Below are 17317 nucleotides of genomic sequence, written 5' to 3' on the forward strand. Positions count from 1 at the left end.
AGTCTAGATCAATGGTTCTCAATTTTATCTTTTTGGAATCAAAATTCCTTTGCACTCTAAAAGTGTTGGGGGACCTCATGAAGCTTCTGATTGTAGGGTTTATACTTATTGATATTTTCCATATTATAAATTAAAGCTAAGAAAATTTCCACACGTAAGCGATATCATATGATATTTGTCTTTGTCTGACTTACTTGCAGAATCAAAAAAAAAAATGATACAAATAAACTTATTTGCAAAACAGAAACAGACTTAGAGAACAAACTTATGGTTACCAAAGGGGAAAGGTGGCAGGGAAGGATAAATTGGGAGTTTGGGGTTGACATATCAATACTCTGTAATAACATAAATGGGAAAATAAGTTGAAAAAGAATAGATACATGTAAACTGAATCACTTTTTTGTACACCTGAAACTAACACAACATTGTTAATCAACTATACATCAATATAAAATAAAAATTATAAAAAACAGCTTTTGCTATATACTAAATTGTATTTTCAGCATATTTTGATGAAGTCTGAAGCCACATAGAAAGAAATGAAAATACTGAAACTTAAAGAAGCTATATAAAGTTATAATTCATAGAAAAAAAGCTAAGAAAATTCTAAATATGTGTAATTTTAAAATAACAGTAACAATTTAAATAACCATATTTATTATTTTAAAATTATTTTAAAATAATAACAAACACATTACATGTTAACATACATATTTTTATGGAAAATATCTATGTTTTCCAAAACAAAACACTTTAATGAGAAGAGTAATTTCATCTTACATTTTTAGCAAATCTTCTTAATATCTGACTTAAAAGAAGACAGCTAGACTCTCCTATTTGCTTCTGCAGTCAGCCTGTTACACCATCACACCTCGTGTGGACCCTGGAGAACTCCACTGAGTACTCGTGAGATAATTCGAATGAAAAGGGTGAATAAAATCTTAGTATTATAAAAAGCATAGTTTGACTTCTGGACTCTCTGAAAGATCTCAGTGACCCCTAGGGGGTCCCAGCTCACACTTTAAGAACCACAGTTTAGATAAAATCTTGGCATTGCCAACTTGAGTCTGCAGTGATAACTGAAGTTCGTCATTCAATTACCTTCTCATCAAAGTGTCTCTTTGTACTGTTCTGGAAAAGAATGATGAAAATTTGTCATCTCCAGGAATAATAAACATTGAGTGGGAAAAATATTTTAAAAGTAATAATATCACTTAGCTGAAACAAAAATGTTATAGAAAAATGTGTCAGACATATTTGGTTAACTCAACATGCAGAGACAAAAATTAATGTACTTTTATCTTTATAGAACAAAAGAAGACAATCCTTCACTGTGCAAATGAAATGTAATTGAAGTGTCATTCTATTTTTGTGGCATTAACCAAACTGATTAAATGTGTTATATTAATTAAGTGAAGGTAGTTGTCAAATAGTAGCAGACATGTACCTTAATAAAGCAGAGGGTACCAGGAGAGCATTGGAGATCTTATATAAGATGAGAAAAATCCTATACAATATTTGAATAGAGTTAAGGCACATCAGAAGTTGAGTCATTTGTTTGTTTATGAGATTGAATCTTCAGAATGTTTTGGCTCAGAAATGCAATTTTTCTTCATTACTTTAAAATCAAAGCCCAGAAACAAGGTATTTGTAAATCACAGTCGGTGTTGTTCATTTATGTATTGAAATTGATTTTGCTTTACCATACTGCTTCTACAAGGGAAAGGGTTGTTGTAAGACACTTACTTATTCCTAATCATTTTAAAATTTAATATAGTATCCTAAGTGTTCTAGAAGAACTGTGCCCTATTTCACAGATATATTATCAAAGCTGAAGAACTAAAGAATCATAATTTCGGTAACAGTATTGCACCAAATGGAGAAACTACATTTTTTAATCGAAAATGTTCATATTGTAGAATGTAAAAGAGTTCCAACACTTAAATGAAGTTTGATTCCCTATTGCCAATTGAACCATACCCCAAAAAAATCACTTGACTGCAAATTATGCAAAAGTCACAGGTACACTGAAGTTTCCAGATGTTGAATTAGATGAGAGAAGAAACAACAGTATTCACTTCAATGTATCCCTCTAAACTGGATTCCTGGTTGAATATTTTACACCTTCTAGAGGTGCTGTTATCCTGGAAGTTTTTTCTAATATCCAGATGCTCTGAGGCAAACAAAACACTTACAGATTCTTCAGACAAGAGTTCCTCGTTTAAATAGAAAATCTTGCCAATAACACTGAGAAGTTTGTCTTGGTTCCCTCAGGTTCTCTGCAGCAACAGCCTGCTGGAATCTACAGACTACTGGCTGCAGAATCAGAGGACGCCCTGTCAAATTGGTTTTGTGGAAGACAAGTCTGAAAACTGCGCTTCTGTAAGTAAACACAACTCTGGGGATGCGGGCTGAGAAAGTGGGGAGTCGGGCATATGTACTCCTACCAAGGACGTAATCATTAAGTACAAGATTTGGAAAGCATCCTTCTGAAAATACATAACTGGTTTATACAGTGTTAACAAAATAACAGGCAGAAGCTCATGATTCTTCTGTTTTGCTCATTTCAACAGGTAAATTAATCTTATCATTTCTCCGAAAAGGAAAAACGATGTTTTCATTTTCAAAACTGACTGTGTAAAAGATTCAGAAATAGCATCATATGATGAGAAATAAAAGCCTATTCAAGAGCGCTCTTGGATTCTTTTCAATATATTTTATAACTCCTACTAGTAGGTATTTTTCAACATGAAAACTGTGTAAAAACGTTCTACCATTCTTATAAGTTATAGTCATTATTTGAAAACATTTTCAACATAAGAAATATACAGGCATGCTTTTTAATGTTATATACTGGATCTGAGCTTTACGTATAAAACCCTCCTTTTCAAGGGAAAAGACGTCCTTATAGATAAATATTTCTTGTGGCTTAGAATGTAAGGGCGTATTGTTGATATGAGAAATCAACAACGTGATTTCTCCTTCCTATATGAAGTAGTCTGCTTCCTATATGTTCTACAAAACTATATGTTTCATTTTAACTGCAGTCGCCTAGCTCTTATGGGGTCATGATTACAGAGACTGGGGGAGAATATTTCCAAAGAGGAGAGAAATGTAATTCTCATGACTAAGTTGAGAGCATCAGCTCTGAGCTTTTCCTGGAGGTGAGTTGCATGCCAGCATTTCTGTTAAAAGGAAAAAAAAGGGGGCTTCCCTGGTGGCGCAGTGGTTGAGAGTCCGCCTGCCGATGCAGGGGACACAGGTTTGTGCCGCGGTCCGGGAGGATCCCACATGCCGCCGAGCGGCTGGGCCCGTGAGCCATGGCCGCTGAGCCTGCGCGTCCGGAGCCTGTGCTCCGCAACGGGAGAGGCCACAACAGTGAGAGGCCCGCGTACCGCAAAAAAAAAAAAAAAAAAAAAGATAAAGAGAAAAAAGGAAGCTGAAAATGCGATGGAGGAGCTTTTTATATATAATGAGCAGAACCAGAACTGGCAGACAGAGGATGTATAACATTTCACACTGCAGTCTCATAGCACAAGGAAAGCAGAGTCCATTCAACAGACTTAATTCAATCTCTTTGTTTAGGCAAAATGATTTTGATCCTGCTATTTTGGGGACTTTTCAATCCCTTGTCCAGAAAACCAGTTGATGCTTAAAAATCTTTGGCGAAAAACGAAAAAGGATTTAGGTGGCAAGTAATTTAACAGCGATACCTTCTTTGCAAATTCAATTCTGAGACGAGGTGGAAAATTCAGGCATTTGCTGATATGGATCTCTAATTACACAGCTTTGAATTGTAAAAGGAAGAGAAATGGAGAGTAAAAGCTATCAGCATCTACACTCTAGTCAAATTTGTCATCAAAGCGGCTCCTGTATTAAGGAGTCTGCCGTTTGGAGAAGGCACCAAAGTTGGGGCACAAAAAATGGTGTAATAAAGGGCAAAGAGGTCTTTTCTAAACTTTTTATTTTTGGAATCTATATTGCAGATCTACAATTAGAAATGGTAAATTTATAGCCAAATTTAAGATTACCATTGGATTTTCCTAAGTATAAGAAAACTCTACTCACACGCCCCCAATCCCAATGAACTCAAATTTGAACTTAAAACTGTATGACTTTCTTCCTTAATTCTTTGTCCCTTTATAGTTTTAGATGACATCAGTGAGCTTGAGCTAGTGGATTCATACTGCCCTTATGGTTCTTTCTATACTTCCCCAAAGGGGAAAAATCTAAACACAAGTAAAAGGCATACTGGAAGGTTAGTTTTCCTGCAAGAGTTTATAATAAATGAAACTGACACAAATGTTAAAAATTGTCTATGACTCTAAACTAAAAAAATTTCAGAATTCCTATGAAAAATGAACACCAATCTCTCAAAAAGTATCTTGTAGTTACTTTTTCTTAGTTTCTGAGTCCTTTCTCTCTTTCTTACTGGGCACAGATTTCTAGGGTGAGGAGAAGAAACAGAATCCAGAGCTGGACATTGCTGAGGGGAAGCTATTATCTAGAGGAAAACAGAGTTGATCAACAGCAATGCTTGACAGGACAAGGATCTCTTGATCAAAATAGCCATACACGAGGAAGGAGTCACTAAAATGGTCAGGGAAAAAGTGCTTAATTCCTTTTCAAAACAAATTATCCGCAAAAGGATAACAATGAAGTTGTAATTTAAATTAAAAAAAATAGAACTGTATTTTAAAATAATATCTTCATTAAAGTTTAATTTAAAAAATTAGTCTTAGGAAATAATCCCAAATCTAAATCTATTAACAAAAAATCACAACAGATTCTGAGGAAACTGTAGCAAAGCTTTCCCATATTTTATTGCTTTATACTCTATTCATAACTCTGGGGTACCCCACTGTATGTTCATTGTTGCTTCTTTAACTCATTTCTTCCTGATCAAACTTAGTAGCCAACTTTTTTATATCCAATTTTGATTGGCTTGGTATCCATCATGCTGAACTCCAAGTATCTGGATTTGCAGTTTCTTAGAAATAAGTGCCTCCGAGGACCAATGTTTTCTGAATTCAAGATGTTCATTTAGAATTTTTATTGAGGGACAATCTCAGGCATAGAAACCCTTCAGGGTGTTATGGGCATGGGTCAGTACAGCTGTTTGTTCTCAAGCATCAAACAAGCTTCAAAAATAACTTTTGGTCATTATCTCAATAAAGAACTGCTTTCATTTCACAGGTAAAATGAGGTGTCTTAGTGAAGAGCAGTTTGAAGCTGTCAGAAATGGGCACTCTGTAATGGCCTGTATGGGAAAGAATCTAAAAAAGCGTGGATATATGTATATGTATAACTGATTCACTTTGCTGTACAGCAGAAACTAACACAACATTTTTACGCGGGCCCCTCACTGCTGTGGCCTCTCCCGCTGCGGAGCACAGGCTCCGGACGCGCAGGCTCAGCGGCCATGGCTCACGGGCCCAGCCACTCCACAGCATGTAGGATCCTCCCAGACCGGGGCACGAACCCGTGTCCCCTGCATCGGCAGGCGGACTCTCAACCACTGCGTCACCAGGGAAGCCCTAACACAACATTTTTAATCAACTATACTCCTATAAAAAATTTTTTAAAATAATAAAATTTTTAAAAAAGAAATGCTATAGGCCAGCCAAACATGAAGTCTGACTTAGAAGGCCCCTGAAATTTACCCTTAAATTTTTTTCAAAAGATATCAAATATGAAAACTGTGGTTTTGTTTTTGTAAATAGAGTTCTCCAATCAAACTATACAATTTTATTTCTGATTTGCCATTCTGAGAAAAAAATCATATACCAACCTTCACCGTGTTCTTTTTTTAACCTAATTATTTAAAAGGGAAATGTGGAGGAGGATAATGAAATTGGAAGCCATTGTTCAAACCCAACAGCAGAAGCATTATCTTAGTAGAGGTCCTTAACATGAGTGGTAGGATTTGGACTTTTCAGGACCCTTGACTTTTTTAAATTAAAAACTAATTTAGGGCTTCCCTGGTGGTGCAGCGGTTGAGAATCCGCCTGCCGATGCAGGGGATATGGGTTCGTGCCCCAGTCCGGGAAGATCCCACATGACGCGGAGTGGCCGGGCCCGTGAGCCATGCCCGCTGAGCCTGCGCGTCCGGAGCCTGTGCTCCGCAACGGGAGAAGCCACAACAGAGAGAGGCGTGTATACCGCAAGAAAAAAAAAAAAAAAAAAAAAAACTAATATAATTACTTTTTAAGCCCCTATTGCTCTTTACTAGAATTTAATTTTTTATATTTCAAGAACCATCTTTTAGTTTAATGCTTCATTAAAATTACCTTGACAATTCACATTCTTTCTTTTTTTTTTTTAATTTGAACAGACATATTTTAAAAAGAAATTGAACATATAGTTTTCTTTTTTTTAAAATTGGGGTATAGTTACTATTCATAGTTACAGTCAGACTCTTTCCTTACTGATCATTTTAAGACTTTTGGCTATCATCACCCCACAAGGAAATTATAGCCTCTAGACTGCATTTTAATCGATGAATCATGGCATTTGAAAATGTGTTACATTTACCATAAATTTGTAAGTAAATGAATCAGATTCTCAAGCAGCCTTCAACATTCCATACATGATATTGTAAAACTATGAAGATATTTGACAGCTGTTCAGTGGGACCTAGTCTATTCTGAAACTTAATAGAAAAGTTAAAGAAGAGACAAACACCCCACTTGATAAGCTGGTCTATGGAAAAATTTAGATTTACATGATTAAGGAAATATATAATTATAGAACTGTGAAGAGACATTTACATTATCTAGTCCAGATATTTACCAAGTTTTCAAACAACTTTTAAAGTTTTTTTCCTTAAAAAATCAACTTTTCTACTTATTTTTTAATTCTTTAGACTTACAGAAAAATTGCATGAAGAGGGCAAAGAATTCCCAGATTCCCTAAATGCTCAAATATTACTGCATTAGCTTTACCCTCTCCTTTGTGCATGCATTCATTGACATCTGTGTGTAAACACACATATATGATTCCTCTCTAAAACTTTTGAGAATGACATGATACCCCTTTATCTCTACATACTTCAATGTGAAATGTAAATATTTTAAACTCAGGTTGAGCCCAGAGTTGCAGAAACCCTTGTTTAGGCTACTAATTCAGTTCATTGACTTTGTTTACTGCCTCAAGGAACTACAATGTAGATCTAAGCAATATTCTTTAAATATTTATTCAACGATTTTCAAAGAGAAGCTAAATGCTGCCTGCATAAAAGTGAAAAATCAAACAATGGTGGCAGAGTCAGCCAGATTGAACAAAACAGAAGCTCTAGATAAAACAGACAAAGCAAGTCTGCACTGAGGCAGTAGAGCTGGTCCATGTGACCTCATCTCACCCTGGGCAGTAGCTCTGGACACATTTTAAAAATCCAAGAGTTCCAGAGAAAACTTTTGAGTCTCAGTCAAATGAGAGTTCCACTGAACCTTCCCAAGCTTCTAGAAGCCAATAAATTAGAAAGGACACTTTATTGGGAAGCATGACACAGAGGGATGGTAGAGCAAAGAGTCTGCCACCAAAGAAACTAGGTGGCTCTATATCCACGAAAGCCATATGGAAGAAACCAAAACCTAGAAAAGTGATCAATAAAACTGAGAAGGAGCTTTTGATAAATAATTTGAGGGCTGAACCTAAAGTGTGTGGACAAATAGTACAGTAGTAATTTGGAGGTAGGTCTTAGACCTAGTCCATAACATTTATCAATGTCTTAGATCCTGAAACTATTAAAGAGAAACATTTTATAAGTTTATTTTGATTGAAAATTGAGTCCAAATTCTATCTTATAAGTTGTAGGTAAAATGTTACATAATAAAAATTAAGATCATTGACTTTGTTTACTGTCTCAAGGAATTACAATGTATATCTAAGCATTAAGTAAGTGGATTGAGACTTCCAACAATTTATAATAGAAATGAAAGCTCACAATGTAATTATTAATTTAAAATATGCTTCAAAACTGTACATATTGTATATTAAACAGGACATGTTCTTAGAGGAAAACATAGGCAGAACACTCTATGACATAAATCACAGCAAGATCCTTTTTGACCCACCTCCTAGAAAAATGGAAATAAAACCAAAAATAAACAAATGGGACCTAATGAAATTTAAAAGCTTTTGCACAGCAAAGGAAACCATAAACAAGACGAAGACAACCCTCAGAATGGGAGAAAATATTTGCAAACAAAGCAACTGACAAAGGATTAATTTCCAAAATATACAAGTGGCTCATGCAGCTCAATATCAAAAAACAAAAACCCAATCCAAAAATGGGCAGAAGACCTAAACAGACATTTCTCAAAAGATGATATACAGATTGCCAAGAGGCATATGAAAGGATGCTCAACATCACTAATCATTAGAGAAATGCAAATCGAAACTACAGTGAGGTATCACCTCACACCAGTCAGAATGGCCATCATGAAAAAATCTAGAAACAATAAATGCTGGAGAAGGTGCGGAGAAAAGGGAACACTCTTGCACTGTTGGTGGGAATGTAAATTGATACAGCTACTATGGAGAGCAGTATGAAGGTTCCTTAAAAAACTAAAAGTAGCACTACCATATGACCCAGCAATCCCACTACTGGGTATATACCCAGAGAAAACCATAATTCAAAAAGTCATATACCGCAATGTTCATTGCAGCTCTATTTACAACAGCCAGGACATGGAAGCAAGCAACCTAAGTGTCCGTCGACAGATGAATGGATAAAGAAGATGTGGCACATATATACAATGAAATATTACTCAGCCATAAAAAGAAACAAAATTGAGTTATTTGTAGTGAGGTGGATGGACCCAGAGTCTCTCATACAGCGTGAAGTAAGTCAGAAAGAGAAAAACAAATACCGTAAGCTAACACATATGTATGGAATCTAAAAAAAGAAAATGGTTCTGATGAACCTAGGGGCAGGACAAGAATAAAAACAGAGATGTAGAGAATGGACTTGAGGACACGGGGAGGGGAAAGGGTAAGCTGGGACGAAGTGAGAGAGTGGCATTGACATATACACACTGCCAAATGTAAAATAGGTAGCTAGTGGGAAGCAGCTGCACAGCACAGGGAGATCAGCTCAGTGTTTTGTGACAACCTAGAGGGGTGGGATTGCGGGGTGGGATAGGGAGGGTGGGAGGGAGATGCAAGAGGGAGGGGATATAGGGATATATGTATATGTATAGCTGATTCACTTTGTTGTACAGCAGAAACTAACACAAAATTGCAAAGCAATTATACTCCAATAAAGATGTTTAAAAAACAACAAAACAGGACATGTTAAGGGATTGAATGAAGGAAAGATAAGTCAAGGATAAGTCCTACGATTTTGGCATAAGCTCCTAGGTGGATGGAAGTTTCATTTACTGTGATGGGGAAGACTGAGCGGGGTGGGGGGGGGGGGCGGAAACTGGTTGGAGGTAGGAGGAGGGGGTGATGCTGGGTGTCTCTTACTCATTCAAGTGGAAATCCAGCCTGGTAGCTGGATTACAAGTGGGAGTTTTTGGCAAGATCAGGAGGAGAGAGAAGAGATTTGAGGGTCTTCAGGGTGACCCTCAGAAAGTAGAGAAGATCAGTCACACCAGGAAGAATGTGTGGATGAAGAAAGGAGCTTCGGTGCTTTGTGACCGCCTGGAGGGGTGCGATAGGGAGGGTGGGAGGGAGGGAGACGCAAGAGGGAAGAGATATGGGAACATATGTATATACATAACTGATTCACTTTGTTGTAAAGCAGAAACTAACACACCATTGTAAAACAATTATACTCCAATAAAGATGTTAAAAATATATATATTATTAGAAAAAAATTATACTTCAATTTTTTTAATTTAAATAAATAAATAAATATTTAGTAAATATATGTATATCTTTGCACATTTTCAAGTTAACATAAATATTTTATCAAATGTTTGATTATTTTTGCAAGAGGTAGGATTTCTAGTATATTGCAAAAATTGGCATTAAAACAATCTCCTATCTCAAATGTTTAAAAAAAAAAAAAAGAAAGGAGCTTATAACTGAGAGCTGGGGTTCTGATAAGCGCACATACAGGGATCTCTATCTTTCAGGGTCCCCTCAAAAGCAAGAGATTATTTGTTAAGCGCGTGAGTCGAGTTTCAAGTACACAATGAAGTATTTTAGTGGTATTTTTGCCACTAAAAGTACAGACAGATGAATAGACCTGAGTGTAATTTTAAACCTGGGTGTTCAAACCATTTTTCAAATTTTTTAAAATTCCTTTTGACAGAAGAATGCATTATTATAATAGCTCAGATTTGGTTTGAGTTTCCATTTTCATACAATTTCTGCAATTACGGCAAATTTCCTTTGAGTTGAAAGCCAATCAGTCGAGAAAAACCAACAGCAATAAACAGTGTTTCTCATTAAAGTACCTTTAAGCTTCAAGGATGTTGACTACATAATTTAGATATCTTTTTAGCAGAATTGTTTGGTTTAACTTGTCTTTCTTAATCCATTTTTCCAAAGTCCCAGGAAAACTAGTTAGAAGTAATAGCGTTAATTTTTTTTTCATAACTTAGAGACTGAAGTTTAAAAACAAATAAATAAGAGGAAGAAATACAAAAGTGGGCCTGGCTAATTACCACCATAGGATGTCTGTTTTCAGTTCCAAGCCTCTGGAGTACTATTTCCTCTCTTTTATAACAATGAGACAAGCTCACCCTAAGCCTTTATTAGGAAATGAGAAAGTGCTGCAAGCAGAATTCCTGCCCTTCCATCCTTGGATATTACACTCTTTTGAAGGCCAGAGACAGCCCTCACTGTATATTCCAGACAGTACCTGGCATGTCCGCTGGTCCATAGCATCTGTGATGTTGGTGGAATTTAATTGGATTATCTGGAGTCATTCAATGTACTTGCCAGAAGCATCTGAATTGGCTGAAACGAGTGAAGGAAACTTTGCCCATTGCTAAGTTATGCCTCAGGCTTGCTTTAATGGTATACAATGTGTTTAGCAGACAGTCTGTCAGCAGTGAGTAGGATAGTTTTGCTAAGTACCCAGGGATGAATTCTTCTGGGAGGGTCTCTCAACCTTCAGCACCATTGCCCTATTAAGCTGGATAATTCTTTGTCGCAGGGGCTTTCCTGTTCATCATAGGCTATTTAGCAACATCCCTGGCCTCTACCCACTAGATGCCAGTAGCACCTACTCTCCAGTTGTAACAACCAAAAATGTCTCCAGGTATCACCAACTTCCCCTGGCTGGGGAAGGTGGGCAAGGGGCAGCATCACACCCAGTTGCAACTGCTGCTCTCAAGTTTCTGAAATTTTAATCTCTAGTCTCCCCTAAGGTACCTCCTATTCATGTGTTTCAAACTGAGCTGCCGCCTCACTCTTGCACAGACATGGAAAGGAAACAGCCTCTGCTTCCCCCAAAAGATCCCAGTCCTCTTGTAGCTCTCATCAAAGGCCATGTGCACTAGGAGGAAGGACTGAAAGTGAAAGGCTCACGAGACAGTCAAAGCCGCTTCAGGACACCTGCCTGTAGGTCAAGATCAATTAGTTTATGGCCCTAGCTTCTACCACAAAACAGAATTCAGTACCACTTGGACGTCCCAGGCAACCAGTTTTTAGACTGGGATGTATCATTTTTACTTATAACTTATTTTCTTTCTTTTATCAAATATAATGCAATTTCAAAACAGAACATTTGAGAGCAGTAAGAAAGAAAAGCTCCCTAACTCTACTAGTTAAAGGATCTACTCTTGACACTGGTTATTTCCTTCCACACTTTTCCCCACAAGCTAAAAAGATCAGGCATGTCAATTCACCTTGATTTCAAATGCTAATACAGGTCTTGTGTTGAAGATCTTCTAATATTTCAAAATAAGTCAGAAATCTAGTTTTCTACCGGAAATCTGATTTCTAAATGTTGGCCAGCAATAAAATTTTCTTTCAAAACAGACCACCCGTATCAGATGGAATCAGCTCGTGGGACTCGTTTCTGACATCTGTCATTTCACCTTGTGTCCACCTGGCCTCATTCTTGTTACCTGCTAACTTCTATTTGCATTTGAATTTAGGATCCCTGTCACTAAACAATCTCTTAAGTGCTTTCCAGCTCAAAAATTGTATGAGTCCAGGATCAAGTACATTACTAGAACTTCCTTTCTCATTACCTGAATTAGCTTATCCAAAATGTTACCACTCTCCACAAGCAGACAATACCACCCTCTGTGGCCTTATTCTCAGAGGATGATTTAGAAAATACAGTCTTACCTAACCTGGAATATAAAGGACAGTGGACATGAATTATACCAATTTATTTATATGTGTATATAAATATATAATGTGTATTCTATTGAAATATATATATAAATACACATTACATATATACACTATATATACATTATATATATTATATATATATATATATATATATATATATATATATTTCTGTTGAAATGTTGTTCTGGTAAGTAAGCAATTGACTTCATGAAGACCTAACAAAGAAAAAATGGTCCAAAAGATAAAAATCAATCCTGTAAGTACATTTGCACCCAAACATCCAATTCAAGGTCCTCCACCGTCTGCCCTTTCCAAATTTGCCTCTCAGTCAGCCCTCACTTTCCCTCACCACCCTTTCCCTGGGTTCATTAGAATACTTGCCATTCTTCAAACACCTATGTCCCTTTGCCCATTCTGTTTCTGTACCCCAGGCTGCCCTGGAACCAGCCTGCTGCCTCAAAAATTCTTACAGACTTGTCAGTCAATCTGTGTTTATACAAAACAGTCATTTCAAATTTTTTGTCAACTTTTAATCATTACTTATTCAGGACAATTTGGGGAAAAATATTGCATTATGTCTTTCAGATTAATTCCTGGGTGACTTAACTGTAATTTCCTGCATTACTGACTTCACTGGGAACTGACAGTTAGTTTGTCAATTATTTCAATATTGTATTCCTTCAAAATTGCTTTGTCTTAAAAGAGAACAAATGTCATCATTCTTAATGAAAGTACTCTTCTCCACAGCATTCTTACGTGTACACATATATTTACATATATACTTCTCCTCCTTCCTTAAAAATACTTATGTTACTCCAAATCCTCTTTAAAAAGCAAATATTAAAACAAGCAAAACACTTCCTTTGACCCTAGCTCCCTGTGAAACCACTCACCCTATGTTCCTTCTTCTCTTGACCACCAGACTTAAAAACTAACAAAAAGTGTATTGTCCCTGGCTAGTATCTGGCTACTATCTGGCTACTATCTGGCTATCTTACCTTTCTGCTGAAATTGCTCTTATTTGTGACAGCAGATCCACTAACATGTTGTCACTGCTTATGTTCCTTAGGTTTGAGCAGAACACTAACTAAACATATACCCCCCCAGCTTCTGAAGACTGGCTATTTTTTCCATGGCTTCAGGAACATCATTCTCTCTTTTAATTATTTCCTTACCTCTAGGATCATTTCTTCTTTGTTCTATTCCTGGACTTCTGCTCCCCACAACCTTGCACTTAAATGTGGCTTTTCCCAAAGGTCTTTGCAAAATCCTCTCACTGGATCATTCATCCTTACCTCATGGCTTCAGCCACATTTTTATACCAATGACCACCATCTGAGGACTACAGACTTATTTCTAAGTGCCTGTTAGATACACCCACCTGAAAATCTAAAAAATAACCCATAGTCAACATAACTTGGGTATTATCCAAAAATATGTTCCTCCTCCCAAAATTTCTATTGATAGTTGTGTAATCTACACCTTTTCCCAAGCTATAATCCTCCGAATCACACTCATCTTATTTTTCTCCCTCACGCTTCATCTCTAACTGGTTATCAAAAGTTGCTTTTGGGCTTCCCTGGTGGCGCAGTGGTTGAGAGTCCGCCTGCCGATGCAGGGGACACGTGATCGTGCCGCGGTCCGGGAGGATCCCACGTGCCGCGGAGCGGCTAGGCCCGTGAGCCATGGCCGCTGAGCCTGCGCGTCCGGAGCCTGTGCTCCGCAGCGGGAGAGGCCACAGCAGTGAGAGGCCCGCGTACCACAAAAAAAAAAAAGTTGCTTTTATTTTTCAGTTCTGGCTGTGCCTTTTCAGCCCCACTGTCACTATTTTATTGTTTAATGCCCCACATATTTCTTCTAAATATTTAATGTGCAAAAATCTAAAGCAAACACAGAAAGCAAAAATCAAAAGAACAAAGAAGTCCTTAGCAACCTTAAAAGTCCACTGATATCTTGGTATCTTTTTCTCCTGAATTCCTTTGTAGCGTCAAATGTCTAGACTTACTTTAAGGTTCCAGTGGTACAAATAATTACATTACCAGTCCCCTACTCCCACCCTCAGCGTCATATAATTCCTCCAGGGACTGCTGAGTCAATTCAGTAGCTAATTCAAGACCATGACTCTAATTTTTAATTGAATTAAAGATGAATTCCAAGGGAATATGAATATGATTCACCACTGTTATCCTAGTTTTTAAAGTACTATGCTAAATGACAGGCCAATGAAGAAGCACTTTGACATTGGTACTATTTGACACTGGGAACACAATCACAGTATGGATTTGACAGAGCCTAGCGGTAGCACCAAAATAAAATAGCTCTTGGTGAGTGTATTTACATCACATGTTAAACAAACAAAATGTACTAGAGTTCTCCTATTCTGCCAAGCTAAGTGACTAAAGTTCCATTGGTGAAATTGCAGAGCCCAAGAGCTGGAATAAACCTGAGAGGATATATTGTTCACTCCATTCACTTTTCAGGTGAGAAAACAAAATAGCAATGAGGAGGAAGATTGCTTAAAGCCACAGATTAAATTAATAGCAAAGCCAGGGCTTCCCTGGTGGCGCAGTGGTTGAGAGTCCGCCTGCCGATGCAGGGGACACGGGTTCGGGCCCCGGTCCGGGAAGATCCCACATGCCGCGGAGCGGCTGGGCCCGTGAGCCATGGCCGCTGAACCTGCGCGTCCGGAGCCTGTGCTCCGCAACGGGAGAGGCCACAACAGTGAGAGGCCCGCGTACAGCAAAAACAAAAAAAAAAAAGCTTGTTAAATAGCATTGATTTTTCAACTTTAAGGAATATAATTTCATCATCAGCCCACAAAATAGACCGTGAAATGTTACCCTTGATACTGCATGAATTGATTCACAATATAGTTGTTGGCTGGAAGCTACTTAGACATTAAATGAGGTCTGGCAAAGGATGATAATAGTCAAATAGCTAAAACTGAGTCGTTCTCTCTAGTACTGACTGCATAGCAAACCCAGTTGTCTATTTATGTCACTCATTTGTTCCAATAAATTATATTATCAACCTACAAGAGAATTTAGTCATGTATCCTTGAAATCACCAGAATTTTGTGTATTTTCTATCATGGATAGATATATCTATATCAAAGAAAATTCTCTGGTCACTGCAATTTTCATCTAATAACATTAATAATATGAGGCTGGTGCAGGCTACAAAAACTGATATTAAAATTAAGGGCCATACTTTACTTATCACAACAAATTCTCAAGTGACTTGCCTATGTGACCTCAAAGGTTCCTTCCAATTTTGAAGCCTCTTTTCAAATGCTTATTCATTGTTCTTGACAGTCCAGTATTGGAAGAAAGTGATATTTTGCTTGATTAGTGAAAGCAGCATAATTTTCCTACCTTTACTTTTTTGCACTGACCTTCAGTGTGGTGTTCTATTAACTCAGCAGAGTGTTGCTGTTCTAATGTTTTAGTCTGTGAAAGCACATTCCGGCTGAATTTCTTAAGAGGCAAAGAACTAGGGATGTATATTTGGTTTACGTTAGTAACTGCAAAGGGAATTCATCAATCAGTGTCACAGGCTTTGAGCTATTCTTATGACAACTCAATTTTACTATTTTTTTTTTCCTTCAGTAACTTTGTCTTAAAGATGCCCTCTTCCCTCTATCCATCACAACCCTTTCTCACGCTTCTTATGGGCAGAGATCTCTTTGATCTAAAGAGAAGTTATTCGAAAGTGGGAAAGCAAAGAATTGGACTTGAGCCCTGTTCATGTGCCTGGAAACTGTAGGGAGAATTGATTTGCTTAGGCAAAGTCCACTTAGGTTTTTAGTTTATGAAAGCACTTTTCACAACTAATCAATGGTGAACATTTTAGAAACTCCCTAAAATGAAGCCCCACAAGACATTTCAGATGACACAAAAATATGAATTCCTGTGGTGCATGAAAATTTACATCACATCATTTGTTTGAAAACAAAACCAAAAATATGAGTAGCTTATAATTAATAATATTTATGTATGAATATTTTAAAAATGTGATACTAACAGACTGATGTTTTCTTTTTTTCTTTTATTTATTTTTTAATAGATCTTTACTGGAGTATAATTGCTTCACTATACTGTGTTAGTTTCTGTGGTATAACAAAGCGAATCAGCCATATGCATACACATGTCCCCATATCCCCTCCCTCTTGAGCCTCCCTCCCAGCCTCCCTATCCCAACCCCGTAGGTCAAAGACTGACATTTTCTTAGTGTGTTGATGGTTACGAGAAAAATTCATGCAGGCTTTAAGCCCCTTTCAAATCAGCTGTGCAGACATTTACTTGCCTTCTTATTTGTAGTCCTACTATTATTAACGTCATCTCTTGTTTAAATTTTTTTTATTTTTAATACTAATTATCCATGCCAGGAAGCCATTAATAATACACGCTGCCCATGCAAGATGAAAAGGGCAAATAATAATATTTCACCGAGTTTTTACAGAAACCCTATGAAATAGCCAGAGTAGGTATTATAAGTAAAGAAAGGTGTGTGAGTGTCGAAAGGTTAAATGTTTGTCCAGGAACATAGAGTGATGGAGTTATTGCCTGAAATCAGGTCTTCCAATTACATTTGCCAAGCAACAATTAACTGGGAAAGTAAAGTCTTATGATTTCATATCCTTAATTTTCTAGAGAAGCAATTGACAAAATACAGTCCTCAAGCCAAATCTGGCCCACTGTCTGTTTTTGTAAATAATTTCATTGAGACACAGTCACGTCCATTCTTTTATGTATTGTCTATGGCTGTTTCCCCACCATCACAGAAGAGGTGAGGAAATGCAGCAAAGACTTTTGCAAGATAAATACTGCTGCTTTGCATTATTGGTTTAGTACGGATAAAAACAAGACTATTTCTGTTCTATCTGAGGAATCTCTCAGGTCTGTTATACATCAAGTATTTGAAGGATATTACTTTTCACCATCAAGACTTTAATTCATTGATCTCTGCTTCCCATTACTTAAAACCATGAAATGTTCTGAAATTTTTATCAAAATGACATTTCCATGACTGTTTCCCACAAACTCGCTTATTC

At 37.1% G+C, this 17317-nt stretch overlaps 1 protein-coding gene across 3 annotated transcripts in view; it reads left to right on the forward strand.

Annotated features, from left to right (window-relative positions):
- SPHKAP (SPHK1 interactor, AKAP domain containing) overlaps window positions 1-17317 on the forward strand; it is a 123512-nt gene that overhangs the window by 43185 nt on the left and 63010 nt on the right. For all 3 annotated transcript variants that reach the window (XM_067740321.1, XM_067740320.1, XM_067740319.1), the window contains exon 3: window positions 2275-2382. In XM_067740321.1, the coding sequence (XP_067596422.1) occupies window positions 2275-2382 (108 nt within the window). The remainder of the gene's footprint in view (window positions 1-2274; window positions 2383-17317) is intronic.

The sequence above is a fragment of the Pseudorca crassidens genome, chromosome 6 (assembly GCF_039906515.1).
Source record: "Pseudorca crassidens isolate mPseCra1 chromosome 6, mPseCra1.hap1, whole genome shotgun sequence".
In the NCBI taxonomy this organism is placed as follows: Eukaryota; Metazoa; Chordata; class Mammalia; order Artiodactyla; family Delphinidae; genus Pseudorca; species Pseudorca crassidens.